This window comes from Anolis sagrei, chromosome 11 (assembly GCF_037176765.1).
Source record: "Anolis sagrei isolate rAnoSag1 chromosome 11, rAnoSag1.mat, whole genome shotgun sequence".
In the NCBI taxonomy this organism is placed as follows: domain Eukaryota; kingdom Metazoa; phylum Chordata; class Lepidosauria; order Squamata; family Dactyloidae; genus Anolis; species Anolis sagrei.
The window spans coordinates 6017645-6035781 of NC_090031.1; the positions used below are offsets into that span (position 1 = coordinate 6017645).

The 18137-nt window shown below is 44.4% G+C and overlaps 3 protein-coding genes across 5 annotated transcripts in view; 2 read left to right on the plus strand and 1 right to left on the minus strand.

Moving 5' to 3' along the window:
* Positions 1–1180: 1180 nt before the first annotated feature.
* On the plus strand, positions 1181–12784 carry DPH7 (diphthamide biosynthesis 7). Of its 2 annotated transcripts, none has more exons than XM_060757439.2 (10): positions 1181–1465; positions 5159–5321; positions 6325–6464; positions 7823–7910; positions 8069–8163; positions 8371–8540; positions 8659–8731; positions 8842–8907; positions 9312–9484; positions 11466–12784. In XM_060757439.2, the coding sequence occupies exons 2-10, from the start codon at positions 5181–5183 to the stop codon at positions 11897–11899; spliced, it is 1380 nt and encodes a 459-aa protein (XP_060613422.2). In that variant the 5' UTR covers positions 1181–1465; positions 5159–5180; the 3' UTR covers positions 11900–12784. The 2 variants fall into 2 exon arrangements, with proteins under 2 accessions (XP_060613422.2, XP_060613423.2); XM_060757440.2 differs by having other exon boundaries at positions 8374–8540.
* A 472-nt stretch (positions 12785–13256) lies between these two features.
* MRPL41 (mitochondrial ribosomal protein L41) lies at positions 13257–14409 on the minus strand. The gene has a single exon (XM_060757438.2). The coding sequence runs from the start codon at positions 14360–14362 to the stop codon at positions 13955–13957; it is 408 nt and encodes a 135-aa protein (XP_060613421.2). The 5' UTR covers positions 14363–14409; the 3' UTR covers positions 13257–13954.
* A 690-nt stretch (positions 14410–15099) lies between these two features.
* The window catches only part of PNPLA7 (patatin like phospholipase domain containing 7), an 88004-nt gene continuing 84966 nt past the window's right edge, over positions 15100–18137 (plus strand). For both annotated transcript variants that reach the window (XM_060757436.2, XM_060757437.2), the window contains exon 1: positions 15100–15287. In XM_060757436.2, the coding sequence (XP_060613419.2) occupies positions 15246–15287 (42 nt within the window). In that variant the 5' untranslated portion in view covers positions 15100–15245. The remainder of the gene's footprint in view (positions 15288–18137) is intronic.

Here is an 18137-nt window from a genome sequence, read left to right on the forward strand (position 1 = left end):
TGGCAAGAGGTTTGCTCTCTTCTAAGATGACATATACGAGGCCTTCGTTCTCCAGATGAATTAAGAGCAAGTGCAGTCAAAGCTTCACAGGGCTTTCAGTTAAATTATCCTATTATTCCTCACCACAAAATCTGTCTCTGATTGGAAGATAACCCAGGTGCATGAAAAATCCAGAAAAGGGACTCCGTTTGCTCTGTTTCCTTTTGAGAGTGCAGGAAGTCTAAGCCATTAGTTGTCATGTAAGGCCCCATCTACACTGCCATATAATCCAGGTTCCAAATCCTGATTATCTCCTTAGAACTGGGTTATATGGCAGGGTAGACTCATCTAATCCATGTCAAATAATCTGGAATTTATGTGGCAGTGTAGATGGCACCCCGATTTTATCTTGATCAAAGGCCCCTTCTAGGATGCCATCTAATCCAGATTATCAAAGCGGATGACGCTCATGATCGGTTTTGATTATATGAGTGCACACTGCCATATAATCCAGTTCAGAGCAGATAACCTGGATTTAATATGGCATTGTAGATGGGGCCCCAGCCTTCTCTTTGGCCCCTTCTCCACTGTCATCTAATCCAGATTATAAAAGCAGATAACCCGCATGATCGGCTTTGAACTGGATTATGTGAGTGCACACTGCCATATAATCCAGATCAGATAACCTGGATTTAATGTGGCAATGTAGGTGGAGTCCCAACCTTCTCTTTGGCCCCTTCTCCACTGTCATCTAATCCAGATTATCTAAACAGATAACCGTCATGATTGGTTTCGAACTGGATTATCTGAGTCTACACTGCAACCTAATCCAGTTCAGATCAGATAACCTGGATTTAATATGGCATTGTAGATGGGGGCCCAGCCTTCTCTTTGGCCCCTTCTACACTGCCATATAATCCAGATTATCAAAGCATGATGGGCTTTGAACTGGATTATCTGAGTCTACACTGCCACCTAATCCAGCTAAAAGCAGATAATCTGGATTTTCTATAGCAGTGTAGAAGGGGCCAATACTGTCCCGCTCCAACAGCTGTTGGATCCCAAAGGAGGGAAAGTGCCGCTGAAAATACCCTAAACTTCTGAATAAACCCAGCCTCTAGGCCTCTCTTCTCCTTGGACTCCATTTCCCAGAATTCCTTCCCGTTGCCCGACGCAGAGGAGGCTTCTGGGAGTCGGAGTCCGGAAGTCTGCGGCCAAGATGGCGGCGCTGGGAGTGGGAGGGGAAGGACGCGCGGGAGGAGCCTTCCCTTCATTCGGGTCGCTTCAGGGCGAGGGAGGGAAGCGAGGAGGGAGAAGCCGCAGAGCCTGAAGGCCCTCGGGGAAGGGGACAACGCGAGCCCGAGGCTTTGGCGTGCGTGTAGGCCTCGCTGGGCCTTCTGAGGCGAGGAAACGCCCCCTCCGCCGCTCCCGCCTTGGCAGCTCTGTCCCTTTAAGACTGGCTTCCCACCTGAACCCTTTCAAGATGGTAACTATGCCTTGGGAATGTTTTCCTGTGTGATCTTACCACAAAGAGAGGAGGAGGAAAAGTTGGGAGTCAACTTATAGGAGTCTACTCTGACCATACAATGCATATATATTATATATAATGCACTATAAGTAGTTTTACTGCCTTATAGGAGTCTACTCTGACCATATAATGCACATATATTATATATAATGCACATATATAGTCTCACTGCCTTATAGGAGTCTACTCTAACCATATAATGCACATATATATAATGCATATATATAGTCTCACTGCCTTATAGGAGTCTACTCTGACCATATAATGCATATATATTATATATAATGCATATATGTAGTTTTACTGCCTTATAGGAGTCTACTCTGACCACATAATGCGCATATAATGCACATATATAGTTTTACTGCCTTATAGGAGTCTACTCTGACCATATAATGTATATATATATTATATAATGCACATATGTAGTTTCACTGCCTTATAGGAGTCTACTCTGACCATATAATGCATATATAATGCACCTATATAGTTTCACTGCCTTATAGGAGTCTACTCTGACCATATAATGTATATATATTATATATAATGCACATATATAGTTTCACTGCCTTATAGGAGTCTACTCTGACCATATAATGCATATATATTCTATATAATGCACATACATAGTTTCACTTCCATATAGGTGTCTACTCTGAGCATATAATGCATATATATTATATATAATGCATATATGTAGTTTCACTGCCTTATAGGAGTCTACTCTGACCATATAATGCATATATATTCTATATAATGCACTATAAGTAGTTTTACTGCCATATAGGAGTCTACTCTGACCATATAATGCATATATAATGCACATATATAGTTTCACTGCCTTATAGGAGTCTACTCTGACCATATAATGCATATATATTATATATAATGCACTATAAGTAGTTTTACTGCCATATAGGAGTCTACTCTGACCATATAATGCATATATAATGCACATATATAGTTTCACTGCCTTATAGGAGTCTACTCTGACCATAGCTCTCTGGTCAGGCAGGATCATCAAATTTGCAGATGACACCAAATTGGGAGGGATAGCCAATACTCCAGAGGACAGGAGCAGAATTCAAAACGATCTTGACAGATTAGAGAGATGATTGGCCAAAACGAACAAAATGAAGTTCAACAGGGACAAATGCAAGATACTCCACTTTGGCAGGAAAAACGAAATGCAAAGATACAGAATGGGGGACGCCTGGCTCGAGAGCAATACGTGTGAAAGAGATCTTGGAGTCCTCGTGGATAGCAAGTTAAACATGAGCCAACAATGTGATGTGGCGGCAAAAAAAGCCAATGGGATTTTGGCCTGCATCAATAGGAGCCTAGTGTCTAGATCTAGGGAAGTCATGCTACCCCTCTATTCTGCTTTGGTTAGACCACATCTGGAATATTGTGTCCAATTCTGGACACCACAATTCAAGAGAGATATTGACAAGCTGGAATGTGTCCAGAGGAGAGCGACTAAAATGATAAAAGGTCCGGAGAACAAGGCCTATGAGGAGCGGCTTAAGGAGCTGGGCATGTTTAGCCTGAAGAAGAGAAGGCTGAGAGGGGATATGATAGCCATGTATCAATATGGGAGAGGAAGCCACAGGGAGGAGAAGGGAGCAAGCTTGTTTTCTGCTTTCCTGGAGACTAGGACGCGGAACAATGGCTTCAAACTAAAAGAGAGGAGATTCCATCTGAACATGAGGAAGAACTCCCTGACTGTGAGAGTGGAACTCTCTGCCCCGGAGTGTGGTGGAGGCTCCTTCTTTGGAAGCTTTTAAACAGAGGCTGGATGGCCATTTGTCAAGGGTGATTTGAATGCAATATTCCTGCTTCTTGGCAGAATGGGGTTGGACTGGATGGTCCATGAGGTCTCTTTCAACTCTCTGATTCTATGATTCTATATAATGCATATATATTATATATAATACACATATGTAGTTTTACTGCCTTATAGGAGTCTACTCTGACCATATAATGCATATATATCGCACAAAAATGCATATATATTATCATCCACACCGAGCATAGAATGCATATATATATAGCGTTTTAGCTGCATTATTGGAGTCTACACTGAACATAGAAGGCACATATAATGCATATATAGTTCAACTATATTATCTATCAGAGTCTACACTGACCACAGAATAACTATAGAATGCATGTATAATGCCTATATAGTTTTTACTGCCTTATAGGAGTCTACTCCAACCATAAAGAGCATTATTGTTATTATTATCCATATATATCACACATATAAAGTATATACATGTGAGTCCCCCTTTGGGGGGAGAAGAGTGGGGTATAAATATAGGAAATAAATAAATAAATAATATGCATGCATATGGGTGGGTTAAACTGCTGAGCTGCTGAACTTGCTTACCAAAAGGTCGCAGGTTCGAATCTGGAGAACGGCATGAGCTCCCGCTGTTATCCCCAGCTTCTGCCAACCTAGCAGTTTTGAAAACTTTCAAATGTGAGTAGACAGTTACATACCGCTTCTGCAGGAAGGTAACAACGCTCCATGCAGTCATGCTGGCCACATGACCTTGGAGTTGTCTATGGACAACGCCAGCTCTTCAGCTGAGAAATGGAGATGAGCATCGGAGTCCCAGAGTTGGACACAACTGGACTTAATGTCAGGGGAAAATCTTTACCTTTTTAATGCATCTGTAATTTAACTATATTATCAGAACTGAACATATACTATATAGTTTTAACTACATTATTGGACTCTACACAACATATAATGCTCATATTTATTTATTTACTTACTTACTTACTGTATTTGTATACCGCCTTTCTCAACCAATTGGCGACTCAAGGCAGTTTCCAACAAATTACATAAAAACATAATATCAATTAAAACAATAAACAATATAAAACATCATAACAGTAATAAAAACAACATCTTTAGCATTTCCTCATATGATGCATATATAGTTTAAACTATATTATCACCAATCATAGAATGCATATATAGTTTACCTGCATTATAGGAGTCTAAACTGAACATAGACTTCATATATAATGCATATATAGTTTTAACTATATTATTAGAGTTCACACTGATCATAGAATACATATATAATGTGCATATAATGCATGTATAGTTTTAACTGCATTATATGGTCCACACTGAACATACAATGCTCATAGAATGCATATATAGTTTTGGCTGCATTATAACAGTCCACATCGATCATAGAATGCATATACAATGGAAATATAGTTTTAACTGTGTCATAGGAGTCTACACTGACATAAAACGCATATATAATGCACACATATAATGCATCATAGGAGCCTACACTGACCGCAGGATACATATATAATGCACATATAATGCATACATAGTTGTGACTGAGTTATAGGTGTCTACACTACACATAGAATGCTCCTATAATGCATATATAAACAATATTATCAGACTCCACACTGATCACAGAATGCATATATAATGCACATATAATGCCTATATAGTTTTAACTGGGTTATAGGAATCTACAGTGACCACAAAATGCATATATAATGCACATATTATGCATACTGTGTGATGGGAGTCTACACTGTCATATACATATCTCATCTCAGACTTCTATCCCTCTTGCATTCCCCTTCTTCCTTTGCTGTTCCTTCCAGATCAAGATGGCGATGCTGTGACATGGCTGCCCTGTGCAAGACGCAAACCTTGCAGGTGGTGGACACCGAATATAGTGCGGATGCAGTGGAGTGGTGCCCGGTCGAAGGCTGGCATGGCCTCCTTGCATGTGGCACCTACCAGCTGAAGAAGCCATCCAGCCAGGTGAGGGATCCCTTCCTTGCGTGGATCTGGAATTAATACAGTTTGACACTGTTTGGACTGCCATGGCTCAGCGCTATGACATCATAGGAGCTATAGTTTAACAAGGTCTTGAACCTTCTCTACCAAAAATGCACTCCCATTACACAGTCTAGAATAATGGGAGTTGTAGTTCTACATAGCCGTTAGCCGCCTCTGCCAAAGGGCGATGGTACCTCACCAAACTACAACCCCCATTGATTCGACAGATTAGGTGCCTCTGAAAGCTCAACCTCAGAATAAAGTTGAGTAGGAACAGTTGTGCTTTCTGTACAATGGATGGCGTTAAAGGAAGAATTATTATATTTATAGCGAATATAATACTGTGTATATATAATATATATTATATGTATTATATTTTATATATTATATTTATGTATGTCCATAAAATATATACAAATTATAGATATTATATGTGTATGCATATCTATATTATCTATTATAAATACATGTATTATATGTATGTTTGTATATCTGTAGTATGTCTATATTATATATATAAAATATATGTTTATGTATGCATTCTGTATTCTTTAGAAGAGTATTATTTTTCTCATATATGTGTGTGTATGTGTGTGAAAGTGAATACTTCTCTGCTCAAGAATGGATGATCATGTGAAACTAACATGAACTGTGGTTTTATTGTTTGTTATTGGGGTGTGATCTTACTCATAAACAGCGCAATGCAAGTGTTGCTGTCTCCCAAATCATTCCCAAGGGCTTCCAGGTAAATTCTAGGATGCATCCATTCTATTGAATTAGCACATTTTGCCCCTACTTTGTCTTCCATGGTTCAGTACTCTGGGAATTGCAGTTTGATGGGGTCTTTTGTCCTCTCAGCCCAACCTTGAATGATATTTGATGCTGAATAATCTCTCATCTCAGTCTCTTCGACTGGCAGTCAATTCAGGACACAGCAAGAGGATGAGATGGAACAAGAATCTTTGTAATTTTGCTCCCAATTCAGCCAGGAGAGAACCCCAATGAAAACAATGAGCCCCATGTACGTCTGGGTCGGCTTTACCTCTATCACTTTGAAGAGCAACCTTTTGCACCGCTGACCGAGATCCAAAGGCTGGAGACAGCAGCTGTGCTGGACATCAAATGGTACGTAGCATTGGAAGGAGACAATGCTCAGTTGACCCCTAAATGGTTGCGCTGTAAGGTTGCAGGGGGGTGCGCTTTTCTGATGGAATACCTCAACCTACGATAGATCATTTCACCTATTAATGATCTATAGTATAGTAATGGGCAGGCCAACCCAGTCAGGTTTGATCATGAATTTTAAACTCGCGTCTTGTGTTTCAGTCTTTCTTCTGTGTATTTTAATATATATTCTACAGAAATACTTTTAATATGTACGAATTATAGAATGCTTATAATGATTATGTGTATTTAGCTGTGTTGTAACCTGCCTTGAGCCATGAGGAGAGGTGGGTAAGAAATAAAATAAAATTTCAAAGTATGCCTACAATCTACAAATACTCAGAAACACATTTGGCTCTTGGTCTGTGTGTTTGTGGGGGCAGCTAATCACCTCCCAACAAAGGATTCCCCCAGGCAGGAAGCAGCCAGGCCTTGAAACTGCAAGTCCATTCAAAATAAAAGCGAGACTAAAAAAACAGGGTAATTCCAGACAAGAATAAATCAGAGCCATCAAATACCTCCTGACAAAGGATTCTCCTAAGCAGGAAGCAGCCAAACCTTGAAACTGCAAGTCCATTCAAAATCCGGCTACTGGTATTAAAAAACTCTAAACTCAGGATAGTAAATAAAGAGCAAGAGTCAAAAAGCAGGAGAATTCCAGACAGGAATCAACCAGGGCCATCTAATACCTCTCAACAAAGGATTCCCCCAAGCAGGAAGCATCCAAGCCTTGAAACTGCAAGGCCATTCAGTGCTAATCAAGGTGACCAATTGCAACATTCACACTTGCCTCAAGCAGACAAGAGTTCTTTCTCCCACCCTGGACATTATTCCACAGATACATAAACCCCACTTGCCTAGTTTCCAACAGACCTCACAACCTCTGAGGAAGACTGCCATAGATGTGGGCATAACGTCAGGAGAGAATGCTTCTGCCTTAAGCAGGCAAGAGTTCTTTCTCCCACCCTGGACATCATTGCTTAGATAAACCCCACTTGTATAATTTCCAATAGGCCCCTCAACCTCTGAGGATGCCTGTCATAGATGTGGGCGTAACGTCAGGAGAGAATGCTTCGGGAACATAGCCAGACAGCCCGGAAAACTCACAGCAACCCAATAATTCTGGCCATGAAAGCCTTCGACAATAAAATGTAGTTACTTGTTTGTTCTCCATGCAAAACACCTATGTCTAAGCATTAAATAAAATAGAATGGGTGAAGTTTGATTGCGCTTGTTATTGTTTAGCGCTCCAAAAGATGATTGTGAATTCTCATTCTTTATTGAAATTCTCAATCTTGGAAATCCTCTTCCTCTTCTAGGTGCCACACTCCTATCGCTGAGCATCCTGTCTTAGGCATTGCGAACGCCAAGGGGGCGGTGGAGCTCTCCCGCTTGACAGGAAGTGAGGTAGGTGGACAGGAAGCCTGCCAGGCGTCACTGTTTACAAAGTGAGCACTGCCTTTTTGACTAGAATTACAATGAGATCGGCTTCTGAACTGATTCTGAATTGCACGTCCTTCCTCCGGTCTGTCGGACTTTGATCAGTTTTCTTTTCTCTCCAGTAGAAAAAGAGCTGCAGACTGGAAGCGCTATGCAGCGTGAACCTGGGAGACGAATGCCTGGCTTTGTCTCTGGATTGGTCCACGGGACGGGAGCAACGGTGAGCAGAAGACCTTAGTTTGATGGGTGGGGATTGGAGGGTTTCAGTGTAGACCTGAGAAAGAATTTCCTGATGGTAACAGCTCCTTCAACAGTAGGATGTTCTATTTGGGAGTTTGGTGGAGTCTCTTTTGGATGGCCATCTGTTAGGAGGGCTTTGATTGTGCCCACCACCACTTGCCTTTGCTATTTGCTGCTTGTTTTCTAGCAGTGACTGCCCTCTGCAGCTGGTCAGCAGTGATTCCAAAGGGAGGCTGAGCTTGCTCTCTGTCGACGAAACTGCCCCGGCTTTGCGCATCGTGCAGCAATGGAAGGCGCATGACTTTGAGGCCTGGATTGCCGCATTTAACTACTGGAACACGTGCATTGTGTATTCAGGTCTGTGTTTAGGTCTGCCGTAGCTTTTGGATTCTCCATTGCTTTTGGCAGTGGCACTGAGTTCCATAGTAATAATAATAATTTCTGCCCAACTTCATCAGTTTTGCTTTTGTTTCAGGAGGAGACGATTGCAAGTTGCGAGGCTGGGACACCCGAAGTAATCCCAGGACTCCTGTCTTCAGTAGTGAGAGGTAGGTATTAATTAGCCTCTCAGTTTGTTAGACAGAAGCTCAGTCTTCAAACCGTTGAGGCATGATGACGTTCATGGAAAGCCTCATTTTTTATCCAACTTGCATTGCAGGCATTCGATGGGTGTGTGCAGCATTCAGTGTCACCCGCTTGTGGAGAACTTGCTGGCCACTGGGAGGTAAGTTCCTTGAGAGTTTATTAGAATGTTATTTTATGACCGCTTATTATTATTATTATTATTATTATTATTGTATTCTGATGTTGTTGTTGTTTGTTTTGATTTTATTGCTGTAATATGTTGTCTGGGCTTGGCCCCATGTTAGCCGCTCCGAGTCCCCATTGGGGAGATGGTGGCAGGGTATAAATAAAGATTATTATTATTATTATTATTATTATTATTGTATCTTATGTAATGGTGATGGGTCAAACATAAGAGCATCCCATTGATATCATGTTGGGTGTCTCAAAAAAGGTTGCCGCTCTGTTGGGAGCCATAGCAGTAGAGCAAGGGTTTGCTAAGGAGGCACAGAGCTTGAAAGCCCACCCCTTGTTCGTTCCTAAGCGCTGTCCTGTTTCTCCCAGCTACGATGAGCATGTTCTGTTATGGGACACCCGGAATATGAAGCAGCCGTTGGCAGGGACCCACGTGCAGGGCGGCGTGTGGAGGTTAAAATGGCACCCGAAACGGGAGCATTTGCTGCTGGCGGCCTGCATGCACAACGGCTTCAAAATCCTCGATTGCCAAGGCCCGATGGGTGAGTGTTTTGATCTTGGGAGTTTGCCATAGAAGGAGTGTGGGACACTAAGGAGCCGGCTTGGAGGTGGGTAGATATGTTCCTAATTGTTTTATTTGGAACTAGCTGTGCCCTGCCATGCATTGCTGTGGCCTATAGTAAGAATTTTTGAAATAGAGGTAGATATCTGGACTATTATGAAAGAGAGGTACCTACCTATTCCTTCCCCCTTTTTCTTCCCCTTCCTCTCCTTTCTTCCTTCTATCTCTTTCTTTCATTCCTTCTTTTGCTCTTTGGTTCATCCTTCCTTCTCTCCTTCCTTCCATCCCTCCCCCTTTCTCAACTTCTTTCTTTGTCTCCTTTCTTCCAGTTTCCTTCCTTCTTTCACTTTTTTATTTCCTTTTCTCCTTTCTTTACTTCTTTCCTGCATTTCCCTCCATTTTTCTTTCCTTTCTACTTTCTCTTCTTCCTTCCTTTGGTACCTCTTGCCTTCCTTCCTTCTTTCCCTCCTTCCTTCTCTCTTTCCTTCCTTCCCCCTTTCCCTCCTTCATTCCTTCCCTTTTTCCCTCCCTCCTTTCTTCTCTCCTTCCTTCCTGTCTGTTCTCCCCCAATACCATGGTAGAGTCCCTTCTAACTCAATTCTATGAGTTTATTTAATATAGTAATATATAGTAGTAACATTATATTATATAGTTATATATAACAATAATATATATAATATAATATAAATGTATTATGTAGCAATATATATATATAATAGTAATATATAAAGTATTGTAATTATACACACACATGGATGGATGTTGGATCACTGGTTGGTGTGTGTGTGTCTACACTGCCATATAATCCAGTCCTAAGTAGATAATCTGGATTTTTCATGGCAGTGTGGAAGGGTTGACTTTGAGTGCATCTACACTGTAGTTTTAATAAAGGAGGATGGAGCTGGTGAGGGGAGGAGAAAAAGGAAAGGAAGGAAGGAAGGGAGGAAAGGAGAAGGAAGGGAAGTAGAGAAAGGGAAAGAAGGAGGGTAGGAGGGGGTTGGACCGGATGGCCTTTAGGGCTCCCTTTCTACAGGTTGGCCATCCATTATGAGGGCTTTGATCGTGTCTTCCTTTCCTGCCAAATGAGGTTGGATGGTCTTTAGGGCTCCTTTCCAAGCAATGCCAGTTTCGTGTGTCCCTATTACCCCCATCATGGCACCTTCCTCCTTCCCTTGTGCTGTGGGAGTGTGTGTGTGGCCCACCTCCCTCTTTTTTCCACCTCCCCCTCCTCCTTGCCTTAGTGTTAGTTAGGGGCTACAGCTGCTGATTCTGTGTCCTCAGGGGAGGGGGCAGGGGAGGTGTGTTGTTATCTTCCTTTTTTGAATTTAAAGGTGTTTTTGTGGGGTTTTTTTTTCAGTGATGGTCACTCCTTGGATTGTGAGGAGTTTTATTGCCAAATTTGGAGTCATTTGGCCCCGTAGTTTTTTGTTTTTAAGCCACTCATTATGCACAGAGCATTTATATATATATAGATGGAAATATATTTCAACAGCATGTGAAACTGGCCTGTTTTGGCTGCTTCATATTCTGACTTCGTCAAGCGGATAAGAGCAAATCTTGACACGATAATAATAATATACCCCCCAAAGAGCTGGTTTGAGATCAGTTGCTGATTTGCTACGTATCCATTAAGAGTCAGGCCCCTTCTGCACAGCTGTATAATATATCTGTGGAATGACCTGCTCCCTTGTCCCCACCAATCGCACCTGCGAGGGCGGCGGGAGCGAGAGCAGGGCCTCTCCAGATGAACGAAGAGACCGTGTGCGGAAATGCGGTCATGCAGGTAGGCGGGTCCCAAACCTTTCAGAGCTTCGTAGGTAAGAATATAGCCCGAAAAAACCTACAACAACCCAGTGATTCCGGCCATAAAAGCCTTCGACAATACATTTACCACCATTGCTGTAGCAGGTATCATTAACTAGGTCTAAGTTACTTTCTGCTATCTTTTTTCTGTCCATTAGGGGAGAACAAAGAGGAATGCGCGATTCTTTCGTCTTACATCTTGCACAATTCCTTGGCTTACGGCGCCGACTGGTCGAGGCTCCTCCTGAGCGATCCCTCGGTGCTTCCTGTCCCGACGCCGGCGGAGCATCTGGATCAAGGAGACGGGGCGGTCGATCTGAGAGTGCAGAACCTCAAGATCGTGTACGAGTCGCCCACGGCCACTTTCGACGTGTTGCTGGAGGAGGAGGAACATCCCCCTGCGTCCTCGGCCCAAGGAAGCGGCGACGCAGAGGGATCGAGCGTGGACGGAGACGCGTGCGGCGCCAAAGCCCGGGCGGAAACGGAGCCCACGCACGCCGGCAAAGAGACCAGCCTCTTGGCGACGTGTTCCTTTTATGACAACGTGCTCCACGTGTGGAAATGGGAGACTAGCCAGGCGAGTCGGCATTGATTTAGGTGGCCACCGACCTGCCTTTCTTCCTTAAGCATTGGAGGGAAAGGTAGGCGCTGGCATCAATGCCATCCCATGTTTATATTTCCTAAGCCAGGTTTCCAGCTTTACTCCAGATTGCCCTTTGTGGCTCTGAGAGCTTTGAAAAGTGCTCAGGTATTTCAGGGAAGGTGTTGCTTCCCTCTTCCTCCTCGCTGCAGAACAAAGCCTATAGAGTGGGTTCTGTAGTCCAATTGTCTTGTGAGGACAGTTATTTTATCCCAACGATGTAAACCTTTTTATTCCTCCTTTGCCCTATCTTAGTATATTAGTATATTTACTCCCACCTTATTCCTAGCTCCATTTCCTTCTTTTTTTCCAGAACACCAGCTTAAAATAAGTTAGGGCTTACGATTGGCTTCACTTTTAAATAGCCGTTGAATGGCTTGTTTACGTAAAGAAAGGATCAAATACACAGATTGTGTTTGCTGCTATTCCATAGTATGCCTCTTCTTCAGGAAGCCTGGGCAAGCTTGGGCCCTCCGGGTGTTTTGGACTCCAACTCCCACAATTCCTAACAGCCAGTAGGCTGTTAGGAATTGTGGGAGTTGGAGTCCAAAACACCCGGAGGGCCCAAGTTTGCTCTATAAGATTGCTTTGGATGCAAGCCAGGTTTTTTACTAGCAGGAAGCAGTTTCGATGCTCACCTCACTTTCATATCACGCAACAAAAGACCACCAGCAACATTCAGTATTCAAAAGGAGGATTTTGCAAATTCCTCAGTGCTGCAAAAGTCCTTGCAGCCGGAGGATCGGCAATGCCACCTTAGGGCACTGATGCACAGATACGCACACTGGCATTGTAAACAAAGATGTTGAATTAAAAACAGTTTTGACCTTTCTAAAACACGAGTGCTGCCTGCTTGCAACTTCTGTAGTTCAACTTTTCCTATGAGGGTATGAAGACCGACAGGTCGCAGGTTCAAATCTGGGGAGAGGCGGATGAGCTCCCTCTATCAACTCCAGCTCCTCATGCGGGGACATGAGAGAAGCCTCCCACAAGGATAATAAAAACATCAAATCATCCGGGCGTCCCTTGGGCAACGTCCTTGCAGACGGCCAATTCTCTCATACCAGAAGCGACTTGCAGTTTCTCAAGTCGCTCCTGATACAATAAAAAAAGTCTAAATGCCTCCCAGAACTGTACTTTCCAGAAGGCCATTAAGACTGCTGGGCCGACCCACATATATGTCATCAGAGTTACTGAACTGCCTTTGATTTCCCCAGAGACCTCTGCCTCCTCCCCCTCCCAAAAATGAAATGGCACCTGTCTGGTGGGATTTGAGCATAACAAGATAGAAAGAAAAACACACCAACTGTTATGAATCCTTTCCACTTTTACTCAGTTCAATTCCAAGAGTCTCATTCATCAAAACCTAGAAAGCATTAAGTGTGCCTTCTCAGAGTGCATCAGCTTCAATAAATCAACTTTAGAACATTTTCAAGGCGCTTTCTCAACTGGGTAGCATTTCCCCCCTATTTTAATACAAAAATGTTATTTTAACAGACTTAGATGGCAGTAATTTTCTTTCTGGAACCTTGACATGAGTTCTTTGTGGCATTTTGAGGCCGTTAATCACCTGAGCGATGATTCTGTTCCTCTTGTATTAAAAAAAACCAATTTCAAAGGGTTTTCTCATTTTGCAACGTATTATTTAGTCTTGGGAACCTTTCAATCGATTCTTTGTGGCATTTTGAGGCTCTTTATCACTTGAGAGGTTAGTTTGGAACCTCATCTTCCACCCAAAAACGTTCATTTCAATGGATTTTCTCATTTTGCATTGTATTGTTTAGTCTTGGGAACCTTTCAATGAATTCTTTGCGGCATTTTGAGGCTCTTTATCACTTGAGAGATGGTTTGGAACCTCATCTTCCACCCAAAAAGGCTCATTTCAGTGGATTTTCTCATTCTGCCGTGTATTGTTTAGTCCTGGGAACCCTTCCCTTGCATTTTGAGGCCCTTCATCCCTGGGGAGATGCTATTGTTCCTCATCTCGTATCCGGAAATGCCCCTTCCCTACCGGACGAAGTTCTTGGGGAAGAGCTGGAAGAGCTTCCCTTCCTGGCTGGGCTCGAAGCCGTACTTCTCCAGCCTTTCCGGGTCGAAGGCGCCTTCTTTCAGGTCCTTCTCGATCTGGGCGGCGGCGGTGCGCTGGAACAAGGCCCGGGCCGTGAGGGGAGGCTCGCTGCCGGCCGGCGCTCTGTAGGACACGTAGGCCTTGAGCCTGAAGCCGCTCAAGTCCGGCACCACCAGCCGCGGGACTTGCTCTGGGACCAGCCGGAACTTTCCCCCGGCCGTCCGGTAGCCCAGCATCTTCGCTCCGCGGCTCTTGTAGAAAGTCCGCGGGCCTCGCTTGCTAGTCCAGGCCGACATCCGGTCCGCCCCGCGGACTAGGCCCCGGCTCACCTCGCTCAGCACGCCCATTGCGTTCTTCCTCCAAGGCCGCCGGAAGTCAAATGAAAGCCTCTTCCTCTCCTACAGCTTCCTTCAGAATCGCCGCTCTCTCATTGGCTGAGTCGCCGACGACGCCACGCCCCCTTCCCACTCCTGGCGTTGACTCTCCTCCAATCCCTTTCACAGTTCCTTCCGTCAAGCATTAACTACGTATCGTCGCCTTTCATTGGCTAACCCGCTACTGAGGGCACGCCCCTTTCTGCTTCAGCTTCCAGTTAATTTACCATTCCCGATGTCGAATCTCCTCCAATCACTTTCACCGTTACTTCTGTCAAGCATTAACTCCGTATCGCCGCCTTTCATTGGATGGGGCGGCGACGACGCCACGCCCCTTTCCCCACCCCAGGCGTTGACTCTTCTCCAATCGCTTTCACCGTTGCTTCCGTCAAGAATAAACTACGTATCGTCGGCTTTCATTGGCTAAGCGGCTACTGGGGACACGCCCCTTTCTGCTTCAGCGTCCAATCACCTTCGCCTTTTTAATCTTCCCTCAGGAGAATGCCGGTTCTGCTCCATCTCTGTTTCCCTCCCTGACTTGGTGAGGACACGCCCCTTCCTAACTCACCCTCCAATCATCTTCCTTGTTTTTCCCTATGGCGAGCTCCGATTGGATAATGTTGACCGTATTCTACCCCTTTTTCGTCCAATCACTGACTCATTCCTCCCTCGGCCCAACCCTCCTGAGGTTCCCATTGGACGGCGGAAGTGACACACAGGGAAGTGGAGGCCGGAGTTTTCCCTCACCGTCATGGCGGGGAGAGTGCAGCCTGGCGAGGCCTGTGAAGCCTGAGTGTGAGTTGGGCCCTCCCTCGGGCTCCCTTCTGAGGGGAAAGGGCCTTCTCCCCGCTCGGCCATGGCAGGCGAAGGAGAAGGAGCCCCGGGCCAAGACCCGCAGGTAGGCCGCTCTCCTGCCTCCCTTTCTCCCTCCCTTCCTTCTGCGGCCTTCACTTCTCCAGCCACCAGTCCTTATTCATTGACCTACCGTGTCAGAAGCGAATTGAGGATACAGTCACAATGCAGAAGAAAACCACAAAACAAAGTTTGTCAACTTGGCATGACACCCTCTCACATTTTCACTCTCATAGAGTTGGAAGCTACCCCCTGCGATGCAGGAAAAGCACAATTGAATCATTCCCGACAGATGGCCATCCAGCCTTGGTTTGAAACCAAAAGCCTCCAAGGAAGGAGATAGAATAATAGAATGATAGAGTTGGAAAGGAACCCCTGGGCCATCTAGTCGGACCCCCTGCGATGCAGGAAAAGCACAATCAAATCATTCCCAACAGATGGCCATCCAGCCTTTGTTTGAAAGCAAACAAATGTTTTAGAGGCATTTCTCCTGACGTTTCGCCTGCATCTATGGCAAGCATCCTCAGAGGTAGTGAGGTCTGTTGGAACTAGGAAAAAGGGTTTATATATCTGTGGAATGACCAGGGTGAGACAAAGGACTCCTGTCTGCTGGAGCTAGGTGTGAATATTTCAACTGACCACCTTGATTAGCATACAGTGGGCTGACTGTGCCTGGAGCAAACATGTGGACAATTTCAACAGAAAGGAGGAAACCATGAAAATGAACAAGATCTGGCTACCAGTATTTAAACATTCTAAAATTGCAACAGCACAAACAGCAGAGAGAAAAACAGGCAGGGACATCTAATCACCTTTCAAGAAGAGTTTGCTCCAGGCATAGTCAGCCCATTGTATGCTAATCAAGGTGGTCAGTTGAAAGATTCACACCTAGCCCAACTGACAAAAGTCCTTTGTCTCACCCTGGTCATTCCACAGATATATAAACCCCCTTTTCCCAGTTCCAACAGACCTCACCTCTGAGGATGCTTGCCATAGATGCAGGCGAAACGTCAGGAGAGAATGCCTCTAGAACATGGCCATATAGCCCGAAAAAACCCACAAGAACTTAATAGAATGATAGTTGGAAGGGACCCCCCGGGCCATCTAGTCGGACCCCCTGCGATGCAGGAAAAGCACAATCAAAGCATTCCAGACAGATGACCATCCAGCCTTTGTTTGAAGGCAAAAGCCTCCAAGGAAGGAGATAGAATGATAGAGTTGGAAAGGACTCCCCGGGACATCTAGTCGGACCCCCTGCAATGCAGGAAAAGCACAATCAAAGCATTCCCGAGAGATGGCCATCCAGCCTTTGTTTGAAAGCAAAAACCTCCAAGGAAGGAAATAGAATGATAGAGTGATAGAGTTGGAAGGTATCCCTGGGCCATCTAGTCGGACCCCCTGCAATGCAGGAAAAGCACAATCAAAGCATTCCTGACAGATAGCCAACCAGCCATGGTTTGAAAGCAAAAGCCTTCAAGGAAGGAGATAGAATAATAGAGTGATAGAGTTGGAAGCCCCCCCCCCCCAAACTGGATGATCTAGTCCCCCTGCAATGCAGAAAAAGCACAATCAAAGCATTCACGAGAGATGGCCATCCAGCCTTTGTTTGAAAACAAAAGCCTCCAAGGAAGGAGATAGAATAATAGAATTGGAAAGGACCCCTCGGGCCATCTAGTCGGACCCCCTGCAATGCAGGAAAAGCACAATCAAAGCATTCCCAAGAGATGGCCATCCAGCCTTGGTTTGAAAGCAAATGCCTCCAAGGAAGGAGATAGAATAATAGAATGATAGTTGGAAGGGACCCCCCTGGGCCATCTAGTCTAATCCCCTGTCATGCAAGAAAGGCACAATTGAAGTATCTCTGACAAATGACCATCCAGCCATAATAATAATAATAATAATAATAATAATAATAATAATTGCAGTATTTGTATACCGCCCTTCTCAATCCCGAAGGGAACTCAGGGCGGTTCACAGTGTTGGCAACAAGTAAATGCCATTGATAAAAAGCGGTATAAAACATCAAAATCGACCCTCTTCTTTCAAAGAAGAATTTTCAACCTCCACTATCCAACATGTCTGTCCTCCTTTGGCATCTTCAGTTAGCTGGCAAAGTTATGGGTCTAACAAAAAAAGAGGTTGGTTTCATCATAATGAGCAACAGTAAAACATCTATAAAAGTTATTTCAAGACCAATGAAAAATCCATAAAATTAAAACAACTTAAAATGTATTAAAAGACAAAACAGAAATGAAAAGGTTGAACTTCATTAAACTTTCACTGCTGTCAATTTCTCAAAGCCTCTATCATTCATTGGTAAAGAGAGGTAAAGAGGGAATCATTCCAAAGAGAGAGTTCCAATGCCTAGTTGTTCCCATCTAATATCTTCTGGGAAGAAGATGAGACTTAGGGTCCTTCCACAAAGCCATATAATGTGATTGGAACCGGCATAAAAAATGGAGGCTACATTAGGCCTCCCTAATCTGGCCCCTATGGTTGGAAGACACCCCATAGGCCAGTGTTTCTCAACCTGGGGGGTTGGGACCCCTGGGAGGTCGCGAGGGGGTTTCAGAGGGGTCACCAAAGACCATCAGAAAACATATTTCTAGTGGTCTTAGGAACCTCCTTGGCAGAGAAGGCTGAAGATCTCTCCACCTGTCCTTCTCTTCCTTTTTGGAAACAGATGGCAAATCCTTCCACCAAAAGCCCTCCTCTTCTCTCATTGGCCGGCCTCTCAACCAAGGGGAAGGCAGATACTGAGACTCCGAGTCAGGAGGTGAGAGCAGGCGTGCTCGACGCAAGGAAACATGGTGCACATCTGTGGGCAAGGGAGAGTATGCGAGACTGGAGGGAGGTGTGAGCCAGCGAGTCCCTTTGAGGCATGGGAGTTCTGTGT

Coding starts and splice junctions, on each gene's coding strand:
- DPH7 (XM_060757439.2), top strand. CDS start 5,181: ATGGCTGCCCTGTGCAAGACGCAAACCTTGCAGGTGGTGGACACCGAA. Junction 8,164..8,370: donor TCCACGGGACGGGAGCAACG/GTGAGCAGAAGA, acceptor CTTGTTTTCTAG/CAGTGACTGCCCTCTGCAGC. Junction 9,485..11,465: donor CGATTGCCAAGGCCCGATGG/GTGAGTGTTTTG, acceptor TCTGTCCATTAG/GGGAGAACAAAGAGGAATGC.
- MRPL41 (XM_060757438.2), bottom strand. CDS start 14,362: ATGGGCGTGCTGAGCGAGGTGAGCCGGGGCCTAGTCCGCGGGGCGGAC.